The sequence below is a fragment of the Pseudopipra pipra genome, chromosome 7, assembly GCF_036250125.1.
Source record: "Pseudopipra pipra isolate bDixPip1 chromosome 7, bDixPip1.hap1, whole genome shotgun sequence".
Classification (NCBI taxonomy): Eukaryota; Metazoa; Chordata; class Aves; order Passeriformes; family Pipridae; genus Pseudopipra; species Pseudopipra pipra.
In genome coordinates this window covers 12,334,977-12,358,124 of record NC_087555.1, presented here as the reverse complement: position 1 = coordinate 12,358,124, position 23,148 = coordinate 12,334,977, and the positions used below count along the sequence as shown (strand labels likewise).

General features: G+C 40.3%; 1 protein-coding gene and 1 long non-coding RNA gene across 2 annotated transcripts; one reads left to right on the top strand and one right to left on the bottom strand.

Moving 5' to 3' along the window:
- Positions 1-418: 418 nt before the first annotated feature.
- On the top strand, positions 419-10,864 carry SUMO1 (small ubiquitin like modifier 1). The gene is made up of 5 exons (XM_064662040.1): positions 419-641; positions 5,792-5,866; positions 7,039-7,116; positions 9,007-9,078; positions 9,994-10,864. The coding sequence occupies exons 1-5, from the start codon at positions 630-632 to the stop codon at positions 10,060-10,062; spliced, it is 306 nt and encodes a 101-aa protein (XP_064518110.1). The 5' UTR covers positions 419-629; the 3' UTR covers positions 10,063-10,864.
- Positions 10,485-18,702, bottom strand: LOC135417588 (uncharacterized). Its single transcript, XR_010432119.1, has 3 exons — positions 17,816-18,702; positions 17,546-17,730; positions 10,485-15,942 (listed from the first exon to the last, which is right to left on the bottom strand). It is a non-coding gene; the product is annotated as an uncharacterized LOC135417588 (long non-coding RNA).
- Between the last annotated feature and the right edge of the window lie 4,446 nt (positions 18,703-23,148).

Below are 23,148 nucleotides of genomic sequence, written 5' to 3'. Positions count from 1 at the left end.
TCCACATGTGTTTGGAACATCTCTGGAGAGGGAGAGTCCACAACCTCTATAGGCAGCCTGTTCCAGTTCTCTGCCACCCTCAGTGTAAAGAAGCTCTTCCTCATGTTGAGGCAAAACTTCTTGTGTGTTAGTTTATGTCCATTGCTCCTTGACTTGTCACTGGGCACCATCCTCTTGGCACCCGCCTTTGAGATATTTATATTATGAATATAAATATATTAATGAATCCCCTCTCCGTCTTCTTCAGACTAAAGAGGTCCAGTTCCTGCAGTCTCTCCTCGTAAGAGAGATGCTCCAGACCCCTCATCATCTTTGCGGCCTGCTCTGCCCTGGCCCAGCAGCCCCAACCGCCAGGCTGCCCCGGCGCGCGGCCTTTGGAACAACGGCGGCTCCTTCTCCCTGCGGGTCCCTCGGGAGAGCCGGGGCTGCAGCGGCAACTCCGCACTGAGGGCGCGGGAGGCCAGGCTCGGTCCCGGTCCTGGTCCCGGGCGGAGCCCGAGCGGGAAGTGAGCTCAGGCGCACAGGAAATCCCGCCCCGCCGCGGCCCTGTGTTTGCGCTGCGGGCAGAGAAAGGAGCGGAGCGCCTGCAGCGGCCCAGCCGAGCCTGCCGCACGACACGGGGCCGAGCCATGTCTGACCAGGTACGGGCGGCTGCCCCTGCCACAGGGGGACCGCACGGCGGGCGACGGCGGCCCCGCAGCTCCGGGGCCGCGGGAGGAGCTGCCCGCGGCCCCCCACCCTCTTTGCGGCCGCGGGGCAGCCCCTGCTCGGGGCAAACGGGGCCGCGGCCGCCCGGGGGCCGCCGGGGGGAGCGTTCCCCTCGGGAGAGTGTGTGTGTGCGTGGATGCCGATCTCCGACCTCGGGCAAACTCAGCCTCCCCTTCCCCTTGATTTTAATCCCGCTTTCCCCTTCCCTCGGGCTGTTTCGCGAGCAGCACGGGGCGGGCTCCAGGCGGGGACACTCGGGGGCCGGGGCGGTGTCCGGCCGAAGCGGGATCGCCGCCGGGGCAGCCCCGGCCCTGGGAACCCGGGAGTACACCGAGGGGTGAGCCGTGTTGCACAACAGTTGTTTCCTTTCGTTTCCCATTTCCCGGGTGTGTGGTAGGATGCCCTCCCCCCGGAGCGGGCTTTGTGCGGGTTAGGCTAAGCTTGTCAGGTCCTCTGTTCGCCCTAGGAATGCGAAGGGGGGGGGGAAGAAAACCAGGCATTCTTAGCTGAGCGCTGCTTGCCTGTATTAAGTACCCCGTCCTTCACCAAGGCTCTGTCCTGCCTTCTCTCCATGTACATCGTTATGTCCCTGTCGATTCCGTCTTCCCAGTCGTGGACTTAAATAGTTACCTGTACCGCAAGTTCCTGGCTTGCTCGGCCTGGCGTGTATACAGTCCTTTGCTTACAACTATTGCTTTAGGCTATATGACCTGCTGGTGGAAAGTTAAAACAGCGTTCCGGTTTTAATTTGTATTCTGTTTTGCTTTATTTTTTGTATTGCCGTCATAGGGCAGTGTTTTCTAACTTTGTTATAATGCTAAGGCTTTGGAAAAATCTATGTCAGTACTCACAAATGTTTCTTGTAGTGCTGGGAAGTCAAGAATAATAATAGAGCCAGCCAGGAAATCAAAAGTACCCAGAGAGAAGGCTAAGCTTAGTGTATACTGTGTCTGCTTTGAGGAACAGCCTCGGTACGTTTTGACCGGCGAATACAAACCAGAGCTGTATGTGCTGATGGTCTTCCTCCCCGCCCCCGGCTTGGAAGCACAATGCAGCTGAGGATGGTGCTGCTGTCTGTGTCTGTGCCTGGGAGAGGGCAGCTGGGAGCACAGCGATGGCTGGCTCCCAGTAGGACACGTTTCTGCTGTAGTAAAATACATGAAAGTGACTGCATGTAAAAACATGCAAAACCAAAACAAACAAACAAACAAAAACAAAACAAAAAAACCCCAAACCAGGCAAATTCTGAACTACATTTTGTAGACAGATGTTCACGTGACCTGCTCTGTAGCTGTCTGCATATGTGAACCAAGGCATGTTTTAACACATAGCAGCTTTCACTAGGTAATTCCTTCTCCTGGCAAATTCTGCTAAAACACATACATGTTTTTCTCTGGGACTGCTTGAAGTATGTAAAATTCCACGTGTGTCATAAGTTTTGTGGATACATGTTTTAAAGGTCCGTGAATAAGAGCCCTGCTGTTTGTTTTTAATAGATAAGCAAAACATGGTTAGGTGTTGTGTCATTCACCTCTGGGGGGACTGTGCAACAAGAGCTAAACAGATCCTTAAGTAATAGTATGATGTGTGGTTATGAGCATTGTAAATCTCGTTCCTCTGTTTATCAATCCTACAGGAATAACTGGATTACCCAAAATTGTGGCTTCCTTACAGTGTCTTTCTTTTTGGCCCTGGAACTAAGTTAAGAGGGCACCATTTGTCACCACTTATGATAGTTTTGGCTTGTGTTTATACTAAAAGAAGTATACTTGACTTAGTTACTTTATTTCCAATGGGAAATTGACTTTTATGATAAGTAAAAATGCTTGCAAAAAGGACAGACTTGAAAACAAAAACACCAGCATATGGCTGCTTAGTGGGATCTAAGCAAAACAAAAAAAAATTGTTTTTTCCCCTCCCTTCAAGAGTCTTAGCCTGGTTTTGGTTCCATTGAATCTAAATCCTGTCATTTTTATCTGTTCATGTACTATTAATAAAGAATGCTATAGTTTGATTGTGTTTTTCTACTTCTATAAAAAAAGTAAGAGTTTACTTGCTCAGTTAGGAAGTATGTTGTAGTCTATTCCTCCAGTCATTTTGTTTTTGTTAATTTTTCTTTAAAATGCTGAGCATAGGTTTTTTTTTTTTCAGGCTTGAAATTTGAGCACTTTTGAAAATTGGAGGAGGAAACTTGAAATATATTACCTTACGATGTTTGTTTTGTGGTTTTGTTAGTTGCAATAGCAATACCAGGTTTTCATGCCAGAAACTTTGTGTGCTCTTTGGGGTCATGAATTAATGTTGGTGTGTATATATATATATATATATATATATATATATATATATATATATATGTGAGGCAGTACCAGAATCCTTATTTTGTGCTGTTAAGGAAAATTGTGGAATGAACCCTTTAAAACTTCAAACATCTAATGAAAGTTGGAAGTTGGAGCATTGTGGTATTTCTGGTCCATTTGTATGGTGGTCTTTTCTCATGTACTGTTTCATGAGGTGTCCTAAGCACCAGTTCCTTTCACAGGGCAAGTAGAAGTCTGGAGGCTTGTTTGCAAATTGCTGAATCAGGATTTTAAGGACTTCTTGGAGTTTAGCAACTTTGCAATCTCCTTGCTTTCTTTGTTCTTTAGTGGTTTTGTGTTGCCTTTACCATTGAACGGCAGTGTAGTTCACTGACAAACTGCAGAGAGCTGTTTCAGACTTGCTGGGTCTTGTGTTCTGATTTAAAATATTTTTCTCCTCTTTTAAGCTTGAGTTATTGGCACTGTCAGCATTGATTTGATATTATTTCTCTTTTCCTGAAGTTACAGCTCTCTTTGCACTTATTTGGTGAGCGAGAGGTTGCTGGGGCTTTAAATGAGCATCTTTATGGCTTGAAGACTCCAATTCCCTCTGTTTGCTGCTTCCCCTGTTTGTTTTTAGTACTACAGCCCTCTTTCCTTGAGGGTAGGAATCAAACATGAATCATAGTTTCCCACTCCTATTGGCCAGAGGCACTGTCATAGTAGCGATGATAATCAGTAATACCTTGTGCAGGGTGATTTGGTTTGGAAATCTAAGTAGGTAGATCTGTTACAATGCACAGAATTATATAACCACTACAAATACCTCTACTGCTGGGGTAATGCAATTTGTAAGGTAAACTTAGACAGTGAATGACCTGAAACATGTCAGGAACATGAAAGGAACAGTGTGTTCTTACAAATTCTTTCAGTGATAGTGAAACAGGAGCTAGTTTCGAAGTTACAGATTTCAGATCTATAGAGATTTGAATCTCATTCTGATTCCTAGAGGTTAGTAATCCTCTAATTAAAAATGCTGTTTGTGTAAATTATCAGAAAAAGTTGCAGGTTCTTGGTTTTGTTCCTTTCTAGCCAGGAATGGAAAACATTGTATTTCTATTCCTGCAAATAGTCTCATGAGCTTAGAGTCCAAGTATGTTAGAAAGGCAAAACTTTGGTGGGGAACACGGTTGATGTGACTGTGTTACCCGTGAAGACTCCTTTCATGCTTCAGAAGTGACTTGCTTGAAGACTAGTGTCTAGTTTCTTGGCAGCTCAGGTTCAGATTCTGGGTTTGAGATTGAAGGGTGATAAATCAGTCCCAGCAGTTCAGGTGGTGCCCAGGTAGGTATTTAAAAAAAGAAAAGATATTCAAACCAGGTGGAGTCTCTGGCTCATACTTTTTGTCCTTGCAGAAATCGAATTGATCTGGGTTGAGGCATTGAGTCAAAATGATACAAAGAGCACTTCCTCTTGTTCTTTACCCCAGACTGAGACTGGTACAGATGGGAAAGGTGTTTGCAGACTTGCCCTGTGGTCATCCTCGAACTCTTAACATTCAAAGAAGTTGTGCATGTTTAACCTCTTTAAGGAGAAAAAAACCCCAAACCTTAAAAAGGCTTGTCTGCCATTTTAATCTGGAGATAGAGACCTATCTGGATGGACTTAATAGAGAAGGTTAGTATCTGTTTGTGGCACTTGGTCGTAAAGTTCAAGTCTAACCATACAAGAGATATTTCTGTTTACTTGGCCAAAAGTCCCTTTAGGGCTGGGAAAAAGCCTCTAGTAGGCACATGTACATATTTTTGGTTATTTTAGCTACTATGTTAAGCGATAAAGTATGAAAGGAAGATTTGAAACACGATCAGCAGAGTATCCACACTTCTGACTACTTGGGAACAATTTTTCATTGAGCACCATCTAGACCTGAGGCAGTGTCTGTGTAAAATCCTTTTATGCTGCAGTGAGACATAACTAAAGGCCTGACCCAGAATACGTAGTGACAGGCAAGGAACGGGGTTAACAGTACCTGATCTCTCACTTGTTTTATCTATCAACTGCTAACATGAAAACTTTGATGTCTTTAACTCATGTCTTAGAGTGCATAACGCTTCCCTTTTGATGAGACTTAATGCTCAAGTTGTTGAATCAAACTTGTCTGTACAGTTAATTCTTATCCTGCAAAGATATCAAAACACTGTAGTTCTTGGAACTGCAACTTCTAAAACTTCTAAGAGTTGTGGTCTTAAAACAAACATGCTAGAAGGAAGCTGTTGCTTGATGATGTTTTGTTGTCATAGAAAAGAAGGCAGCTGACCATCCTTTTAAAAGTAGTGCAATAGATTTTGATGCAGTAGATTGAAAAATGCATGCATGGGTCAGTCTAAGTGGATAGATGTTCTTTTTTCTGTCAAATATCTGAGCCTCTTAGTACACTTCTTGTGTTTCTTTTCTGGTTTGTTTGTTGTCCAAGACTTTGTGGTATAGAATAATACATAATAATAACAATAAATAAAATAATACATTTTTGTGCATCATTTATTTCCAAATGATTCTTTTCTCTTGCCATCTTTAGTGTTTCTCATCTATCATTAATTAAGCTTTTCACAGGCAGACAGGCAACCTTTCATAATATTGAAAGGTTACTGTTATCTTCATGCACACACAGGGAAAGAAATAAAATACCTTGAGTAGTCTGATTTCATACAATAAAAAGGATGACAGCTGCCATACTGTCCATTGAAAATAATGAAGTGTTGAACTGATCATGTTTTTTTATGTTGCAGGAAGCAAAACCTTCAGCTGAGGACTTAGGAGATAAGAAAGAAGGGGAGTACATCAAACTCAAAGTCATTGGGCAGGTGAGTTTTTACATAATTGCTTGTTGGCACTTGGGGGAGGTGTGAGTTTTTGTATGGTAGAAGTGACCAAATGAAAGTTTTTACTCTCAGTTCTTCAGCATGGATCCTCCCCTGCCATAAACTACTTTGATAGCCAGTGATGTGTATTAGTATACTCTGGTGTGGGGTTTTCTGATGCATTGAGGGATTACGTTATCTGAGGATAGGAATGAAATAAGTGGCAAAATTGATAAATTCCGGTCTCCAGAGTTGATGAAGTACACTAGGCATGAAGTCAGCTTTCTTGGAGGGAGATAGGAAAAGGATTCTGTTGGCTGGTGTGTTGATAGATGTGAATGGTGGATTATAAGTCTGTATTCAAGCTGTGTTGGAATGTGAATGTTGAGATTTTTCTTGAACAGAAGTCCTTCTGTGCAAAGAACCCCTCGCTCAGATGACTTAACTAGGATTGTTTGTTGGAGTAGTATTGTTTGCTGCTGTTGGGTGGAGACGGATGACTTAAAGTAGGACTAACAGAAACTACCTTACCTCTTCCTGGCTTAATCAGCAATGATGAGAACACATTCAAAAGCTGAAAGTTACCCACATGAACCTCTTGCAGTCTGTTTTACCTCTGTAGCCATTTTGACAGTTGTAGCTACTCGTATCTTATGGGTGGTAGGAAGGACTACAGAATAATGAGTCCTAAGATTTCTCCTCAGGTTAGTGTTGTGTTGCCAAGTCTTCCTGTATCCTGACTTCTAGATAATTACTCTAATTGAACAATGTTTTGAAGTGCAAGCTTTAACTTGCCTCTTTAGGAATCTCAGAGCAGAAGTCCCCTGCATATGTATGTTTGTATTTCATAAGTGCATCAGCTGGGTAAAGATGGAAGCACAGACTGAACCATGTATGGGTTTTAGTACTTTTAAATCCAAAACCTCTATATTGAGCCTAAGGCTATACTATGCCATCTGTTCTTTAAAAAAGAGCTTCCTGTGGAAGTACATGATGAATTTAGTGACTGATACATCATCCTGGAGGTTCATGTTATGATGCACCAAGGTATGCATGGTGATAGTTAAACTGCATTCCATGTTAGTTTTATATAAATTTTCCTTAATGAAAGACTTAAAAATAACAAAGTTTGCATTTACTACAAGGAGAGTTAATTTTTTCTTTTCTGCTCTTAGGACAGCAGTGAAATTCACTTCAAGGTGAAAATGACAACACACCTCAAGAAACTCAAAGAATCATACTGTCAAAGACAGGTTTGTGAAATGACACTGCCTTTCAAAAAATAAAAACCCAAAGCACTTTTCTCACTGTTCTTTCAAATAAAGACTTTCGAGGTATCTGGCAGTACAAATATAGTGGATCTCCTAAATTTCTTTTGACAAGTAAAGGTATTCCTATCTAAGACCCTTGTGAAGTTTGAAGTAAGTTAAAATTAGTGTTTGAAAATATGTAGTGGCTGCTCAGAAGACACAGAATTTGTTTTAAAATGTTTTTAAAATGCTTAAAATGCATTTATAGTTGCTGTAAAATCTTTTGTTTGTAAGTAAAATTCCCTTAAAGCTGTAGAATGCTGCAGTTTAGGATGAGAGCAGTCTTAGGCATTGTTACAGCTGTTAATATGGTAATCAAGTAAACACCAGTTATTGTGCCCTAAGTTAAAGCTAAATCTGCAATATTAATTGTGGGTGTAGGTAAATAGTAATAACTGTGACAGAGCAAAAATATATCTTCACTTGCAGGTTCTGTGGCAGATATTGTGGATTCACAGCTGCTATTTTCAGAAGCCTTGGCCTAGTTTGCCCTCAGCTTTGGGGATAGATGCCTTATGTGGCCTTTTCTTCGATAAGTGTGTTGGAGTTCATTTCAGGAGATATAATCATAAGTAATAATACTTTGGGGTTTTTTTTCTTAATACTTAAAGATGAGTTGAACTTGTCATTGAAGAGTTCTTTTGTTGAATGTGTTCTTTTTTGCTATCTTTCTGGAGTAGGAGGAAAGAAAAGATCAAACACCAGATACGTTTATAGCCAAATCCAAGTGATTAAAATTGTGATTCATTTGGAAAACTTGAAATTTTAAAATAAGGTCTGGAAATAATTCATGCAGCAGTCTTGTTGACTAATGAAAATGCATGTGTAGAATTTGTTTTTAAGAAAAAAATAATTGTTTGAATGAACACAGCTGTATCTCCTGGGCTGAATTCTGGAGGGTCTGTGATTGCCTTCATCAGCAGTCAATGCAGTTTTTGATGTCAAGTACCCTTTCTCTAGTCAAGGGACCACGAACATTTCTTCCAGGTTGGCCAGAGGGATTGTTTAAACAATGTGAAGATCTGTCCTTTCCTGTGAAATTTGTCTGCCTAGTTATTTGCAAGCAATGTGTGAGATCTAATTGATGCACAAACCGTGTGGTATTTCCCTTGCATTTGTTTTGCTCGTACCTTGTAAGACAAGGAAAAGATGAGGTGTTTGCCTTACCTATTGAGGTGAAGTATGATGTTCTGCTGGAACATGGGCACACTGTGCAGCAGACATACTGCAGCTTTATGTACCTTTGGGATGCTCCTTTCTCATTGTTTGAAAGCTGTTCCTTTTTCTCCCCCCTCAGCTCCTCTTTTTCTTGTCCCCAGTGCAGAGCTTTTGCAAAATGTGGTAGTGGTAAATGTTGCCGTTCCTTCCTGTAGCCATAGAAGATTAGGAAAGCAAGGGTAGGAGTTTGTGAAGTAAACATCATGTTCCTCCTGCTGTTTTAGGATCTTTATTAAGAGTGATACACAGATCAGAAAAAGACAAGACTTCCATGTGTAATGTCTTGGGAGGGAGGGTATAGTCAATACTTTATAAATAAAGACAAGGGAAAAAAGCTAAGGAAACTTCCAAGTCATTGAGCTAGAACTCCAGTGAGACTCTGGAATAAACATGCATTTTAGCACTCTCATGCTTTTTGAGTCACTTCTTTGTCGTCTACACGAGTGCAACAGAATAGTTGAGCTCCCTGTGTAACAGGAACTAACACTTTCTTTTTTGACTTCAATGTGGTTTTTTTTCAATTTAAAATGCTTTTCTTGTAAACACATACAAGTTTCAGTAAGTTGGTTTTTTTTCTTGTACATCTGTTTTGTTTTGTTTTGTTTTTTTTTTTAGGGTGTTCCAATGAATTCACTCAGGTTCCTCTTCGAGGGTCAGAGAATTACTGATAATCATACCCCCAAGGAGGTGAGTTTCTTTTAGTGTGATATATTTCACTGGACAAACTAAATACTGACTTGGCTAGTTTCTCTGTTCTGCTAGACTGTTAACCAGAATGAAGATTTTTCTTTACATATAGCCAACTTATTGGACTGTATTTAGTCAAATAGAGTCTGACTGTATTTCGCTAATTAGGGTCTTTAGTAAGGCCCACAGGCAGTTCAGAAAGAGACTTCATGTTAATGCCTCAGAAGGGAGGGAATAGTCACTGTCTGCTGGTGGAGGGGAAAAAAAGCCTAATGGGAGCTTGACAGTTGTTGAGCTTGAACTTCAGTGTGACTTTGGAATAAATATGTATTTAGTTCACATTTACTAGATCAAAGTGTAAATAAACAGAAAACAGTTACTTCTGTCCAGTGACTTCCACCAATTGTTGTGACAAAGCAGGAAGAAACCCTCATAATAATGACCTGAAAAATCAAACCAACTTGTTGACTGTGAAATTGAGCAAGTTGCTCTCTCTGAGAGAAGAGCTGTAAACAGGCTTGAGTTCCAAGCTGTAGGTGTTGGCTGCATTGTAAGCGAGTGGTGTGCTATATATAATGCACCTGGCTGTACAGCTGGTGCATTTAGTAAGATGTTCCCCCTAAACAAGGGGTTTAGAGAAAGGTAAAGCTAGTGACTTCCAGCCTGGTGTATGCTGCTCCACAACTGGGCTTAGTCTTCACTATAAGGCTTTTGCTTTGACTCAGATATCTAAGTCCTTATCTGAGGAAAAGGACTAAAAATCATGAATGTTGTCTAGTGAGATGGTGACTTTTTGCCCCTTTGAATTATGATGGGCCAGAGGAACAAAACATTGTATGAATTGTCTAGGACCTGCTCTGATTTCATCACACCAAATTTATAACAATTGTTTGCTGTTTTTCTCTGTTCTCACAGCTGGGGATGGAGGAGGAAGATGTGATTGAAGTTTATCAGGAACAGACGGGGGGTCACTCAACAGTTTAGATCCTTCTGTTTTTCTTCCCTCTTAATCCTTTTTTATTTTTAAATAATAGTTCTTTTGTAATGTGGTGTTCAACACTGAAACTGGCACCCCATCTCTGGGAGTTTACTTTCAAGCGTCTGGTATTTTGAATTCTCGTGCTCATTATACACTATTGTTTCTGTTTTCATTGTGCTGAACTTCTGTGATCCAGCTGCAACCTTGCTCTCCCTCTTCCCTTCTGCCCTCCCCTTTAGGAATACATGTACACACATGCATTTGTATGTTCACTAGGTTCGTGCATTTCAGGCACGAAGGCTGTAAGATCTGCCAGGTGGGCGAGTGTTCTTAATGACTTCCATATCTGCCCTGAAGTTTTGATGTGTGACTGTTTCACTCTTGGACTATAACTTTCAGTGCGAGATGAAGTTTTTCAGAGAACTAAACTGTGGAGAAATTGTGTATCCATAACTCAGAGCTATTTTGCTTAAATTGTGCTGATGGCCCAACAAAGAAGATTACCGAGTTGGAAATGGGAAACCTAGAACTGTTGTCATCTGTTCCTTGCTCCAGAGATGGCTTTGCTGAAGACATAAAATTGAAAACCCTAATGATTTTTAAATCTTACCAGAAGAGCCCAGAAGCATTTTAACTTCATATAGGAATTAGTACACGCAGGTATTCATGCAAGAATGTTCACAGCAGCCAACTGGTGTTACTTTGACACTCTTGTTTGTACCTTTTGGCCTGGGACGTGGGTTTTGAATGGACATTGTCTGTACCAGCTTCATTTAAAATAAACCAGAAAAACAATTTTATAAACAACTTGCATTTTCTTTTCAAATGTTTGGAAATGAGCAAAACCATAAAAAGTTATAATTAGAGCATGCTTTTCCAGTGACTGTAAGTTGAAGCCAGAAAAAAAAATGTGCTCTGTAAATATACCTCATGAAAAAAATTTCTACTTGCCCTAGTAAAATACTTGATCTGCTTGTTTTGCAGGTGACTGCTAGTAGCTGTTTCTTTTCTTGGTAGAGAATATTCACATACAGTTACATAGATCTGCACTTCATGCACAGAATTTAAACTGAAAATGAAACTTGGAAGGAAATAAAAGATGGTTTTAAATGTCTATATTTCGTATAATGTGGATGACCTGGAACTGTCGTGATGGTTCATTGGGCATCGTTACGAGGGTCTACATGTTCTGGTGACTTGCAGCTTATAAATGGTCAGTTTGAGAACTTGTTACTGGATATGAAAGCTGAGATGGCAGGTTATGGGCAGAGTAGTGTGGAGAGAAGATTTCTGTACTCTCCCTGCTTCAGCTTTTTTTGCAGATAAATAGGACTTGTTTGGTTTGGTAAATAAAGTTCACTGTGAATGCCAGCTTTAGTCAAAGACACATTTTAGTGCTGGCATACTTGGAAGAAATTGCAGATCTTGAATACTTTTATTATGGCATTTGCTGTAAAGCTAGAAATGGCATTTTCTTTCATGCTTGTGGTTTGTGCCCTGTTTCTGATTTAGTAATACTTTTGTATACATAGTTACATTAAGCAATTTTTTTAAAGATTAAAATTTTTGTTTACAAAATATCAGAATATGGGGTTTTCTTAAAGTATTTTATATAATTCAATTCTTAAGGGAAGAAGGATTGCTACTGTGATGTTGACCATGGCTTCTTTGCACTCACCTCCAATTGCTTTTTTAGAATACCAAATATGTCTGCCTCAGAAAACCAGAAATAAAACAACCTTGTGATTATTACCAGATCATCTTTAATTTAAACTTGTATAATGCTCTTGTTTTTAGACAAGTTCCTATTATCCCTCTTCTGCAAACTAGGAATTGAGGTGCAGGGTGTGGTTGTTCACTGGGGTCTGTCTGGAAGCTGAAGGTGGAGCTGAGAACTGAATCCAGATCCCCAGGGTTTGATGCTGGTATTCTAGTTGCTGCCCTGACTATCTTTGCTTCTAGCTGTTCACTTTCCTCTTCCAAATCTGGTTTTATATGCTCATTTATATCAGCTTTCTACCTGAAGCACTGCATTTAGTTCTCTTGAGACTGTGGGGGAGGGTTTTCTGCAAAATGTGGCTTCAGTAGGATGAAGCTCAAGGCAAAGATTGCTTTTAGTTCTGTAACCTTGTCCTAAAATACATCTCTTTGTCACTGGTACCATATCCACTCTATAAACTGATTTGACCTCTTTCTCAGACTTGTTGTGAAGCCTCAAAGAGCCTCAACAGAGCAGCTGGTCTAAAGCCAAGCCTTTGCTGTTAGAACTTGATAGAAGAGTAATAATGGGAAAACTGTACTCTGCCTGAAAGATTAGTATTGAGAACTCAGTGTAAAATGAGAAGACACGTGTGCTACACAGAGGCACTGGTACCCTTTTTAAAGAATTAATTCTTGGAAATTACACATTGAAATAAACCCTGAATTTTGAAGTCAAGGAGTTAGACTTGAATTTTCTTGATTTCTCTGGAGGATCTAATCCTTTTCAATGAACTTCTTTCTGAAAAGCTGATCTGGAGTGGAAGGTTTAAAACACTTGCAGCTTTGGAGGATGTGACTGAAAGTAAGGTTGGTTTTCATATGCTGGAGAAAAAAAGGAAAGTCTTTTTTCCTCCTGCAATTTTTTTTTGCTTACCTGTATATTAGAAGAAGGTTGCTTTTAAGGGCTTTAAAGAATGTGTTGGGGAAATAAAACCATCTTCACTGACACAGCTATGCAATAGAAGCTGAGAGCTAACACTTGCTTTATTTTGAATTGTGAGAATATATTTAATATTCACTATGTTGATGTATAAAAGCTTTATTGATAAGCACATCACAAAACTATCAGTTTTAGCGGATTTTCTTAAAGCTGCTGTGTTTAAAGGATTTGTGTGTTCTTTTAAGTATAAATATGTCTACATGATCATCAATTTGACAATATGAGGTTTTTTTGAAGCCAAATGCATAAATGTTGGCAGGATTTGGACTTCAGTTAATGTGTCAGATAATGCTAAAACTTGAATGCTGCCACAAATTTTGACTAGCCATGTATTGTTTTAGAAACACTACAATTGTTTACTAGTTTTTAGCTTTTCCTAATTTAAATGGAAATTATATTTAAGGATACAATATTAAACTATCTGTGTTGACCTGTGCTGTACATCTTCTGTATGCACATTTAAATTCTTGCTGTTCAGGTAAATTTTCTTAAATGAAAAGATCAACTTCTGAGGCACTATACAGAGACCTGTAGGAATTGGGCAAGCTGGAAGTGGTATAAATGGGTTTTGGTTTGCCCTTAGAACTAGTAGTTACTGCGTACCTAATGAAGTTCAGCTTCAATTTAGAGACTGCAAAAATTGATTACTCTTTTCCCCAGGAAGAGTAACTACAGGAACTGCAATGTAAATTGAATCTATAAATGTAACAATTTGTTACATTTATTTAGATAATATTGGAGAACCAAAAAATGATAACCTGATTTTTAAGGAAGAAAAGTTCTTACCTTGCTACAGTTTCTCTGTAGTAATTTTATTGCTGAACCCACAATTAGCCTTTTCTTACAGTTGTACATTTATTGCAATTTATTGTTTTGGAGGATTCCTCCAGAAGTCAGCACTGAGGTCTTCCTACCTTTTTGTAACCTGGTTATTTCATTGTTTCATCTCTTAACACAAAATAGACCAAAGAATCTGTATTCTGGCACTTCAGGAGGTCTGTCTGGATTAATTTCTACTGGCTGATCAAACACGAGTCCTTTTACTTCCTGTCAGTGGGATGTGTACATAGACTAGTGCTGCAGTCTAGGAAAATAAATTTGTGATTGAGTAACTCTTGTGCCAAAAAGGAACATTGTTCCTCTCTTGAGCCAGGTTGGATCATTGAATTTGACTGCAACTGAAAGAGCTCAATGCAATGGCCCATTCCTAGCACCAGGCATTTATTTACTCTTTTTTGCTGTTTTCAAGTCTACCCTTTTTAGGCAGGTGAACATGAGCAAACACCTGTGGATGAGGAAGAAGTGTGATAGCTTCCATTAATCATGCTTCTTGGAACTGCAGAGGTGGTTGCAGATTTGTTCTTTGCCTGCAAACAGTGTTAATAAAGAGAATTGTGGACACAGGACAGAATTCCTCCTGCTGCTAGAAAGCTGGTGTATTGGTTTGATGACACCTACACAGCTCACTGCTGTGCACTGGCAGTTTCTTTGGCTTTGCCACAGTGCATATGGTGCCTTCTGAGCCTTGGCAGGAGCCTGGGCTTCCCCTGGGAGTTGGCTTTGAGCAAGGTTTGGAATCGGCTGGGGAAGAAAATGTTGGCTTATGTAAATACCTTCTTGTGGGCCAGTATGTCCTTCTGTCACAACAGCACGAGCAGAGCAAGCAGGAGGTAGTAATTGCTTCTCAGCTGTAGTTATTACTTGGCCTTTTATCCCTGGTAGCACTCTGTGGCTCACAAATTGATTTAGGTTTCCATTAAGAAGGCCTGTTATGCTATTTCCAATGTTTTAATATGTGCTATGCAGCCTCCCAGTTCCTGTGTTCCTAGGTGCTGGTAGGAATGAGTTCTGGAAGCATACTATGGAGTCTGCAGCCATGGATCGTGTGGAGGTAATCATAATTACAGGTGGGCAGGAAATCTTGTTGGGCTTCTTTCTGTAATGTAAATGGATGCTATAAACTCTAAAATAGTTAAAGAATACAGATGTATGTGAATTGCTGATGGAATTTGGGGAAATATTGAAAAACTGGTTAAATAGCAGAAGAACTGCATTGTGTCTTGGAGCTGGAACTGAAGGCAGCTTAACTAACTCCTGAGGGACTGATGCTGCTCTGCAATGGTAACTACACCCATAGAACTCCTGACTGCACAAGTGTTTTTGTACAGGCTGGCACGAGGTGTAAAGATGTGTTATTATTACTGAGGAAAGAAAGTTAACTTTTATTATTAGCTACGTACCTGATTAAAAGCTGTGCTTGTGTTTTGACTTCCTCTAGAGCTGGTCTAGCATCTTCATTTTCTCCTCAGCCTTATGTCTTGTCTTTTCTCAGTTTTTTCCTTCATATTCCAGGTGTTCTATTGCCATGTCTCCCAGGTGCTGGCATTCCTCCTCTAACTACATTGCTCCTTCTTTCTGCATTTTTGTGCCTCTTAAAAACACCACAAACAACTCTTAGCTGCTTACATACTCTCTATTTTTCCATCAGTTTCAGATAAAAATAAAATACTGTTATAGTATTGACATTTCAAGTATTTACTATTTTTTCATATGACTTTTTCTTAAATTGTAATTGGATTTTTTTTAAGATCTGCTTGGCACCTAGGTTTTCAAGAAGTTTCAAGTTTCTCTGCAACTATTTGTTAGAAATAGAATATCTTTTTTTAATTCTGTAGATACTGGGAGTTGGGTTTTCGGAGAAGAGATGTAATGGAAGCATCACGAAATGATGAGATGTAGCACAAACATTGTTGTTGCTAGCATCTTCATGGTTGCATCATAGCTAGGCTGTGGGATTTCTCCTTTTTTCAGGCTGCAGGGACTGTGGCAGAGAGGACTATTGTTACCATACCTGTTTAACTGAGGAGCAGCTGAGGTACTGTAAGTGTGGGACTTAGTGTCACGTGAATCTCAAGGCAGACACACGCAGGCTGTCTATGTCTTTACCAGAAATCATCCATTCTGAAGAATTATCTGCAACTAAAGTAAGCATTAGCCTTTCTATAGACCATCTGCTGCTCCATGTTCCTCTAACTGTTGCTTCTTCTGGAACTGCAGAAGCTTCCTGTGATAATCCTGCTGCTGCCAAATACGTTCTTGTGCTGTTTTCTCTAATTATGACTTCTTTGCTGCCACCTCCTCCTCATGGCACCTCCACTCTTCTTCTAGTTTCTGTTTCTGTAAACTAAAACGTAAATGATTATTAATTGCTATAGCAACCTTGGGTTTGCTGAGCATTCTTGCCAGAAGAGCAGATGCTGGCCCAAGGAGCTAAGCAGATTGCCAAAGTGAAGGGGAGAGAACTGAGAATAAAGAGAGAATGGGTGCTGCTTAGTGATATTTAGCATATGTCTGGTTGGTTCTGCAAATAAATATTAAAGAAAAATACTGTCTACTTTCTTTCATGCTATCTGTAAGGGGGCTAAAGCCTGAATTATATCTTTCACATATGTGCCTTTGAGAAGGACATAAGAAATACGGATACAGGTACATGGCTTACATGAAACAAAGATGTGGAGGCAAGGGATAGAGGAGAGCACTGGAACAGATAGGAAAGTTCAGAGAGTAGGAGCTGGAAGAAAAAATTGGAATGCATATTTGTGTAACAAGAACACAAACCCCGAACGAGAAGCCAGGCTATACAACAAACAAGGAGGCAGTGGAATGCCTTGGCTGAGATTTAGATGTAAACAGAATGGCAGTAAAATGGGCTATTTTTGCAAGAGGGTTCCACTGAGAGTAAAGAGAATAAAAGAAAAGGAGGTTTATAAAGCAAAGGAATATTCTCCCTATTTTGTGACTAGGAAGTTAAGAAAAAAAAAAAACAAAAAAGAAAAGGTCATCTACTTTGCTGAATGATGTTCAGGATGTTTTCCAAGCATCTTGGTGTTCTCAGTCCAGCAGTTTGACTTAAATGCCTATTTGCTTTTCCTGAAAGAAAGTTAAGCAGGGCATGGCACTAATTTCGAAAAATGTTTTATAAGTCAGATTTGTCATGTCTTTTCAACCATCTGCTTAAAACATGCTACTTCTACTAATCAGGTTCTTAGGGATGCCTGTTTTCCTGGGTGTGTTCCAGCCTGTTCAGCCATTTCTAGGTAGGCTGCAGCTCCTCGATACCACCCGAGGAGGTCGCTGTTCTCCCCGGGAAATGCCGCTCCAATGAAAAATTATCACATGGAAGCGAAGCAATGACGGTGTCAAATTTATTGTTTTGTGTAAGCAGAGCATTTCAAAGGGTGAATAGAAATGTGATAATTATATTGCACCAGAGCTTGTTTCTGGTGCAATATACTTACAGGTTTCCCGGAGCTTTGCCTCAAGTATTTGGTGGGAGGGTTTTTTGTGGGGTTTGTTTTGGGTTTTTTTTTCCCCCCTAAAGCTATATCAGCAGTAGTAAAGAGCAAAAGTGCTATTAATGCTTTTTTTTTTGTATTATCAAATGCTTGTATAATTAAGGGATAATCTACATTGTTATGAGGTCTTTATAACCATGTAGTTATAACCATGCTGAGGTTTTTGTCAGGGAAAATGCTCAGTAAGGGATTTAGTGCTTTATGAAAAGTGGGGAATATCATCTTCATGAACTCACTGTAAGCTAGGTACAGTTGGTTGAAAACCTGAATTTGTTTAATGACTTTGAATCACTGTTGATACTGATTTTTTTCATATTGACAGACACTTGGAAAAATCAGAATTCAGATGAAAGTATTAGAAAAAATGAAGTTAAGTTAGTAGACATACACACAATACTAAACTTAGGAAAAATCTAGTATGCTGCTATGCACCTATTTCAGATTAAAAGATCTGTGATGTTATACTTTAGTTTAGAATTTGCCTGGCAGTGCTGGATCAGTTTGCTGGCTCCTTCACACACTGTGGTGTTAGTCTTCTGTTATACTAGAAGAGGCTTTGTTGTTATCTATGTTTCTTCATGCTGGAACATTGATAGGTTTGGATGCATGTGCATGGCCTGCAAAAGAAAAGCAAAGACTACAATAGTTCTGTCATGATTCCATTCAAATATTTCCTTCTCAAATGAGATTATCTTCACTAACCACATCTCTTCCATCTCCTCTGTTGTTCCTTTTCCAGATCTGCCTTCACTTGTTCCTACTTGTCTTTCCATTTCTGCTCTTGTTCCTCTTCCTCCTCTTCACTTCTAATGTCACCTTTCTGCCTTTTCTGTTCTCTTTCCTGTGCAGATTTCTCATTTTGGCATTTTTCAGGAGGAATCAGAACGGGAATATAATTAATAATGAACTTAAAGTTGACATTCAGTGAATGATTATTATTAACTGAGATTTAACATTTTTGAAACATGTATGCTTTATGTATTTATTAAATTTTGTGGGGCTTTTCCCCTTGCTGTAGCCAACGGTGCCTGTTTTCTGTATATAACGTGTTTTACTATTTTTTCTTCCACTAGATACTTGCCTTTGTGATACTTGATTACTCTTACATTGATTTCCTAGTACTTAGTGTCCAAATATGTTGCTTCTTAAGCTGTATTCTTGAACCTCTACCAAGTTTGTGTTTTTCCCTGTATTCTTTCTAAATGTTTTTAAAGCTGTAACAGATGAGTGGGCAGACACAGGGGTTTCAGTCACAGAAAAGAGGATGCTGAGGAAACAGGTATGGTCTAAAAAATCATAAAACTCTGGTAGCTGCACGGTCAGCTACAGAACGATCACAGAGGTGAAACGGGAAGGCTTCGGACAGAGACTGTATTTCTCCAGTTGTAAACCAGGACTGAGGGAAATGCCATATCTGCCTGCGTGGATGATGCACAGATAAATAAAAAACCAGTACAAAGCCTGTTGCTAGTGAGGGTTAATGAGTGTGGGGGTGACTTGAGATTGGCTACACCTGTGCTTGGGGTGAAAAACGAGCTGGGGCTGCTGGAGAGCTCAGTCTGGCGTGGGGCAGCCCCGGGTCAGGTCCTGTGCGAGCAGTGCCGCCCTGGGAGGCTGTGGGATCAGCCCCGGCCCGGGAGAGAGCCCCTCGTGCTGCCCATCTGAGGGGGAGCCTCGGGACAGGGTGTGCTGTGAGGGAGCTGAGGGCTGGGAAAGTCCCTGCGAGGCGAAGGAGCCCGGCTCTCCCTCCGTGCTGGGCAAGGCGCCCTGAGGGGGCACCAGCCGCGCTGTGGCGGTGGAGGCCGGCGGTAGAGCTGCCCTGCTGCAGTGGCCGTAGCCAGAAAGGACACACCGGGTAAGTCTTTGCTGTCTTTTATATCCTCACTGCATGGGAGTTTCTTCAGCATATGCCCCTGCCCACACCAGCGAGCACCGTTCCTCCTGTCCGGGCTCCCTGCTCCCGCCCGCGGCCGTGTGGGAGGTGCGGCTGCGGTGGCTGTGGGAGGCAATTGGCCTGAGCCGGGGAGGACTGGAATGCCATGGATACTGTGGTGATTGTTCCTTCAGAGTACAAATGTTTCTATCTAGAGGTAAATCTGGTCCTTCTGTCAATGTGTTTATGTTTATGTCATATTTTTGTGGTGCGGGAAAGTGTCAGAACAAACTATAAATAGAATCAAAGTGCTGTGTTTCATGTAAATCTCATTCTAGGTACAGGAATTTTCTCTATGGTGTAACTTAAAATCAAAACTCATATTCTTGGTCTTCCTGCCCCTCTTCTGTTTCCTGCTCCCCTTAAATTAATCGAAGATACCAAGAATCTTACTTTGAATCTTCATTTGTTACGGTCAGAAAAGGTGCATCAAATGTGTCATCGGGACTGTAGTGAACTTCAGACAGAAAAACTGGGGGGGGGGAAATATTAAGACTTTGGTGCAGGCAACTGTTAACATATTACAGATGATCTTGTCCTACTCAACAGTACTGCTGCCTGACCACTCTCCTGAAGGCTGATGCTCTTGGCTGGCTGGATTAAATGCTCACAATTAACTTGACCTCTGTGTGGACAAACGGTGGAAGGCCATGATATCCAGCAGAGAGAAGCTGTGATGTGATACAGGTGAGTTATGAGCTTCCTGCTGCCTCTGACCTGCTGGTTAACTTTGTGCAAGCTTTCTCTGTCTCTGACAGCCTGCTGCCTGCAGTGCAAGGCCCAACAAAATCCAGCTTTCGGTTTCCAGGTATGACCCTAATGCAAACAGACATGCCTAAGTAACCTCAAACCACATTTATTGTAAGTGCCTGCTCTAGTACACATACTTGGGATTTTCCACTTAACAGGTGAGGTCTAGAAAGGAAAAAAAAAAAAATCTAGCTGCTGTGTCTGCTCGTTAATACAATTTGTAATCCTTGACTTTTGATACAAAATAAAAGGAAAAAAAAAACTTTCACTTACTGCAAATGTAGTTAAAATAATTTTGACTGTTAGTGATGCTTGATCTATCTTGTTTGAGGCTTAATAATAAAGAAATTAGTTTTAATAACAGATATTACCACTCAAAAAAGTTACAAAATAATTGCTAAATACAAGAATTTTCCATGGTCTTCTACCTTGAAAGCAACTACCAAGCAAAAGCACAGAAATCAAGTTGGCTGGACTCTCCCCTTCAATCTCTTTTGAAGAAATTGTCTATGACATATTAATCCTTCATCTCCTTGTTATCTCTTCCACTGAGATAACTAAAGGTGCATACAGTAATCTTCAGCAAGATACAGAGATCTGTTTGTTGTTAGTTAACCTTACTGTAAGTACTTATGATACATAGAGGGGTATCGATCCATCTCCTTGCAAGCAGCAAATGCCAAAATGTTGTGCTGATTTGTTAGTTACATCACAAGAGTTTTTGATATGAAATATTCATGTCTCTTCAGGATTTGCACACTAGGACTTTACCACAACTGCTGCAGTCCACTGTTGTACAAGCACTCCAAATGAAATGTATTCCTATGCTAGTGGATCTAAAATTTCTGCATGAAAATTTACCTGAGACATTAAGAGAACATCAAGATGCTCTGTGTTCTCTCTGGTGGTGAATTGCTGAGGAAAAGATAAAAAAGCCTATTTTCTTCTATAAATTACAGTTTAGGATTTATGCTACAGGCTAAACCCACGTCTACTGGTTTGTGTAAAGAACTGCTGTTTGCTCTTTGTGGGTTGTTGGGTTTTGTTTTGGCTGTTATTTATAAAACTGCTTCTGCAGTTCTTTCTAATACCAGGGTGCACTGTGCACTGAGACCCTCCTGTTTCACTTCACCCTAAAACATTTTTGGACCAGTGAGGGAGAATAGATGGCATTTCAGAATATACTTTGAGATAGAGCTTGTCCTCTGCTACTCCAGCTGTACTTTTTCAGTGCTGCTGGTCCTAGGGAGGGGTTGTAAGGAAGAATGGTGTTCTACCATTAATCAGTAGTGTCTGATCTTACATGTAGACATACATTACTTAACAGGTGACTATATACAATTTCTGCAAATGAGTGATTGTTTTGCTACCTTAACTTTATCCTGATGGTACAAAGCAGATGGAATCTGTACCACAACCCAGACAGCACTTAGTTTGTTGCAATCAGTGTCTGAACCGTGACTGAAAGCAGTCTGTAACAGAAATATGTAGTCAGACATTACAGGGAAAGGAAGCAGGAAATTTTGCTGCCATAGAACTTAGAAGATCAGAGCTGCTGCCAGCTGGGGTTTTTTTCCCTGCTCTTTGTTTGTTGGGAAGTCTCTTGGCTTGCATACTGCTTTCAGAGTTACTTGTTTTCATGCACATTTCTCCTGCATATTAACAAGCAAAATTTAGACTTGATTCCACTTTAAAAAAAAAAAAGCTTCAGAAGGTGCAGAAAAACTTGAGGTTTGGTTTCACTCCTGCCTTAAACCTCTCAACCTGTTTTGCACAACTGTAAGCCCTGAAGCTCTTCAGAATAATTTGTCAGTACCACGTAATTAACAACTGTGTAATTGTAATGACTCTAGCAGGTGGCTGCTACTCTCTTTTTGAACATCACTTTTCTCCTCATTACTGAGGAAAGCAAATCCCATTCTCTCTTTTGATGCAAAGAAGATCTAAAGACTTATTTGCAGGTGTTTTGCATATTTAAAAATGGTGAATATTTTAATAATTAGCTTCATTTATGTAATACATATCCAAAGATCTTGAAATATTTTAGAAACACATAGTGTGATTTTTATTTTTAGTTTAGGAGTGATGTGAATACATCATTTCCAGTGACTTCATCAGCAGCAAAAGCTCAGTTTTTCTGAAAATTGGGCTACAAATACTGACATTTCACATTTTAATTAATAAGTTCTGTATTAATCTTCTATGATGTCCTGTTTGGTTTGTATTTCCTGAATATTTTTCTATAGTGCATTGCTCTTTTTGCCACAATACTGGACTGGGGGGAAGAAGAAGGCATATGCTTATTCTGAGCATGGAATGTAATACTTTTGGCTTAACACAAGTTCTGTACAAAACAGTTTACTGGGGTGCAAAAAAAAAAAATTCTTGATCCTAGTTGAATCTTACAGATTCTGCTTTGAGGTCATTTGGTATAAATTCCACTGAAGGCCTACTCCTTGGGCATCTACTATAAGTTAATGCTGAGGGGTTTGTCCAGGGCTATAGAGTTGTAGAGAATAATCTGTTAAGTGTGTGTCTTCTCCCTGTGTTTCCCCAGTCCCTGGTACTTATCACCAGGTCATCACTGTGCAGAAAAGTCACAAGCCTGACTTAGCTGGCTGCTTAGGACTAATTAATGCTTGTCTTGTGTCATCCAAGTAGCACAAAGCCTGCCTGTCCATGAAGTTTTCAGCGTTGTCACCACGTAGCTTTTTCCTGGTGTACATTTTATGTATAGCTCATTAGTTTTCCCCCAGAGTCTGTCTAGACTGGAGTGTGTGGTTATGTGTTTAACTCGCAAGAATTGATTTACACCTGATTGAGCAGTAACTTCTTGTAGCCTTTTATTTTTTCTCAGTCGTAGTTGAGGAGATCTCATCACAGCGCCCCATAAAGCCATTAGATACCGTAGCAGTCAAATGTTTGAATTGGAGGGTTCTGACAGGGGATCCATCTCTGACTTTATAAATAGGAGGCAATGACTGTCCCTTCTCACTATGAATATATGCCTAGAGGCATTGATTGCTGAGAATTTCCACTCACATGCTACACTGTGATAAACAATAATGTGTCTAAGATGCCTGACTAAAATAGAAACAAAGGAAGTAAAAACAAGTCTGAGTCTTGTTTTCAGAAATGAACTTTATGTACAAACAGCAGGTTTTCTTATAGTAAACTTGTATCTTTTTAGTGAAATCTGCTGTATGGTTAAAGAAGGTTTCTGGTTGTATAGTACTGAACTCAGCTTTTCCATCCATTTTCTTCTTGTCTGGATGTATAAAAATGAAGATCAACTCTTGATCAGATTAGGCCACAGCTACACTGTGTCTGTGGTTCAGTGTCATTGGTCATA

Excerpts from the sequence above, each read along its gene's own strand:
- SUMO1 (XM_064662040.1), top strand. Across the intron at positions 5,867-7,038 it reads AACTCAAAGTCATTGGGCAG|GACAGCAGTGAAATTCACTT; the intron begins GTGAGTTTTTAC and ends TTCTGCTCTTAG. Across the intron at positions 9,079-9,993 it reads ATAATCATACCCCCAAGGAG|CTGGGGATGGAGGAGGAAGA; the intron begins GTGAGTTTCTTT and ends CTGTTCTCACAG.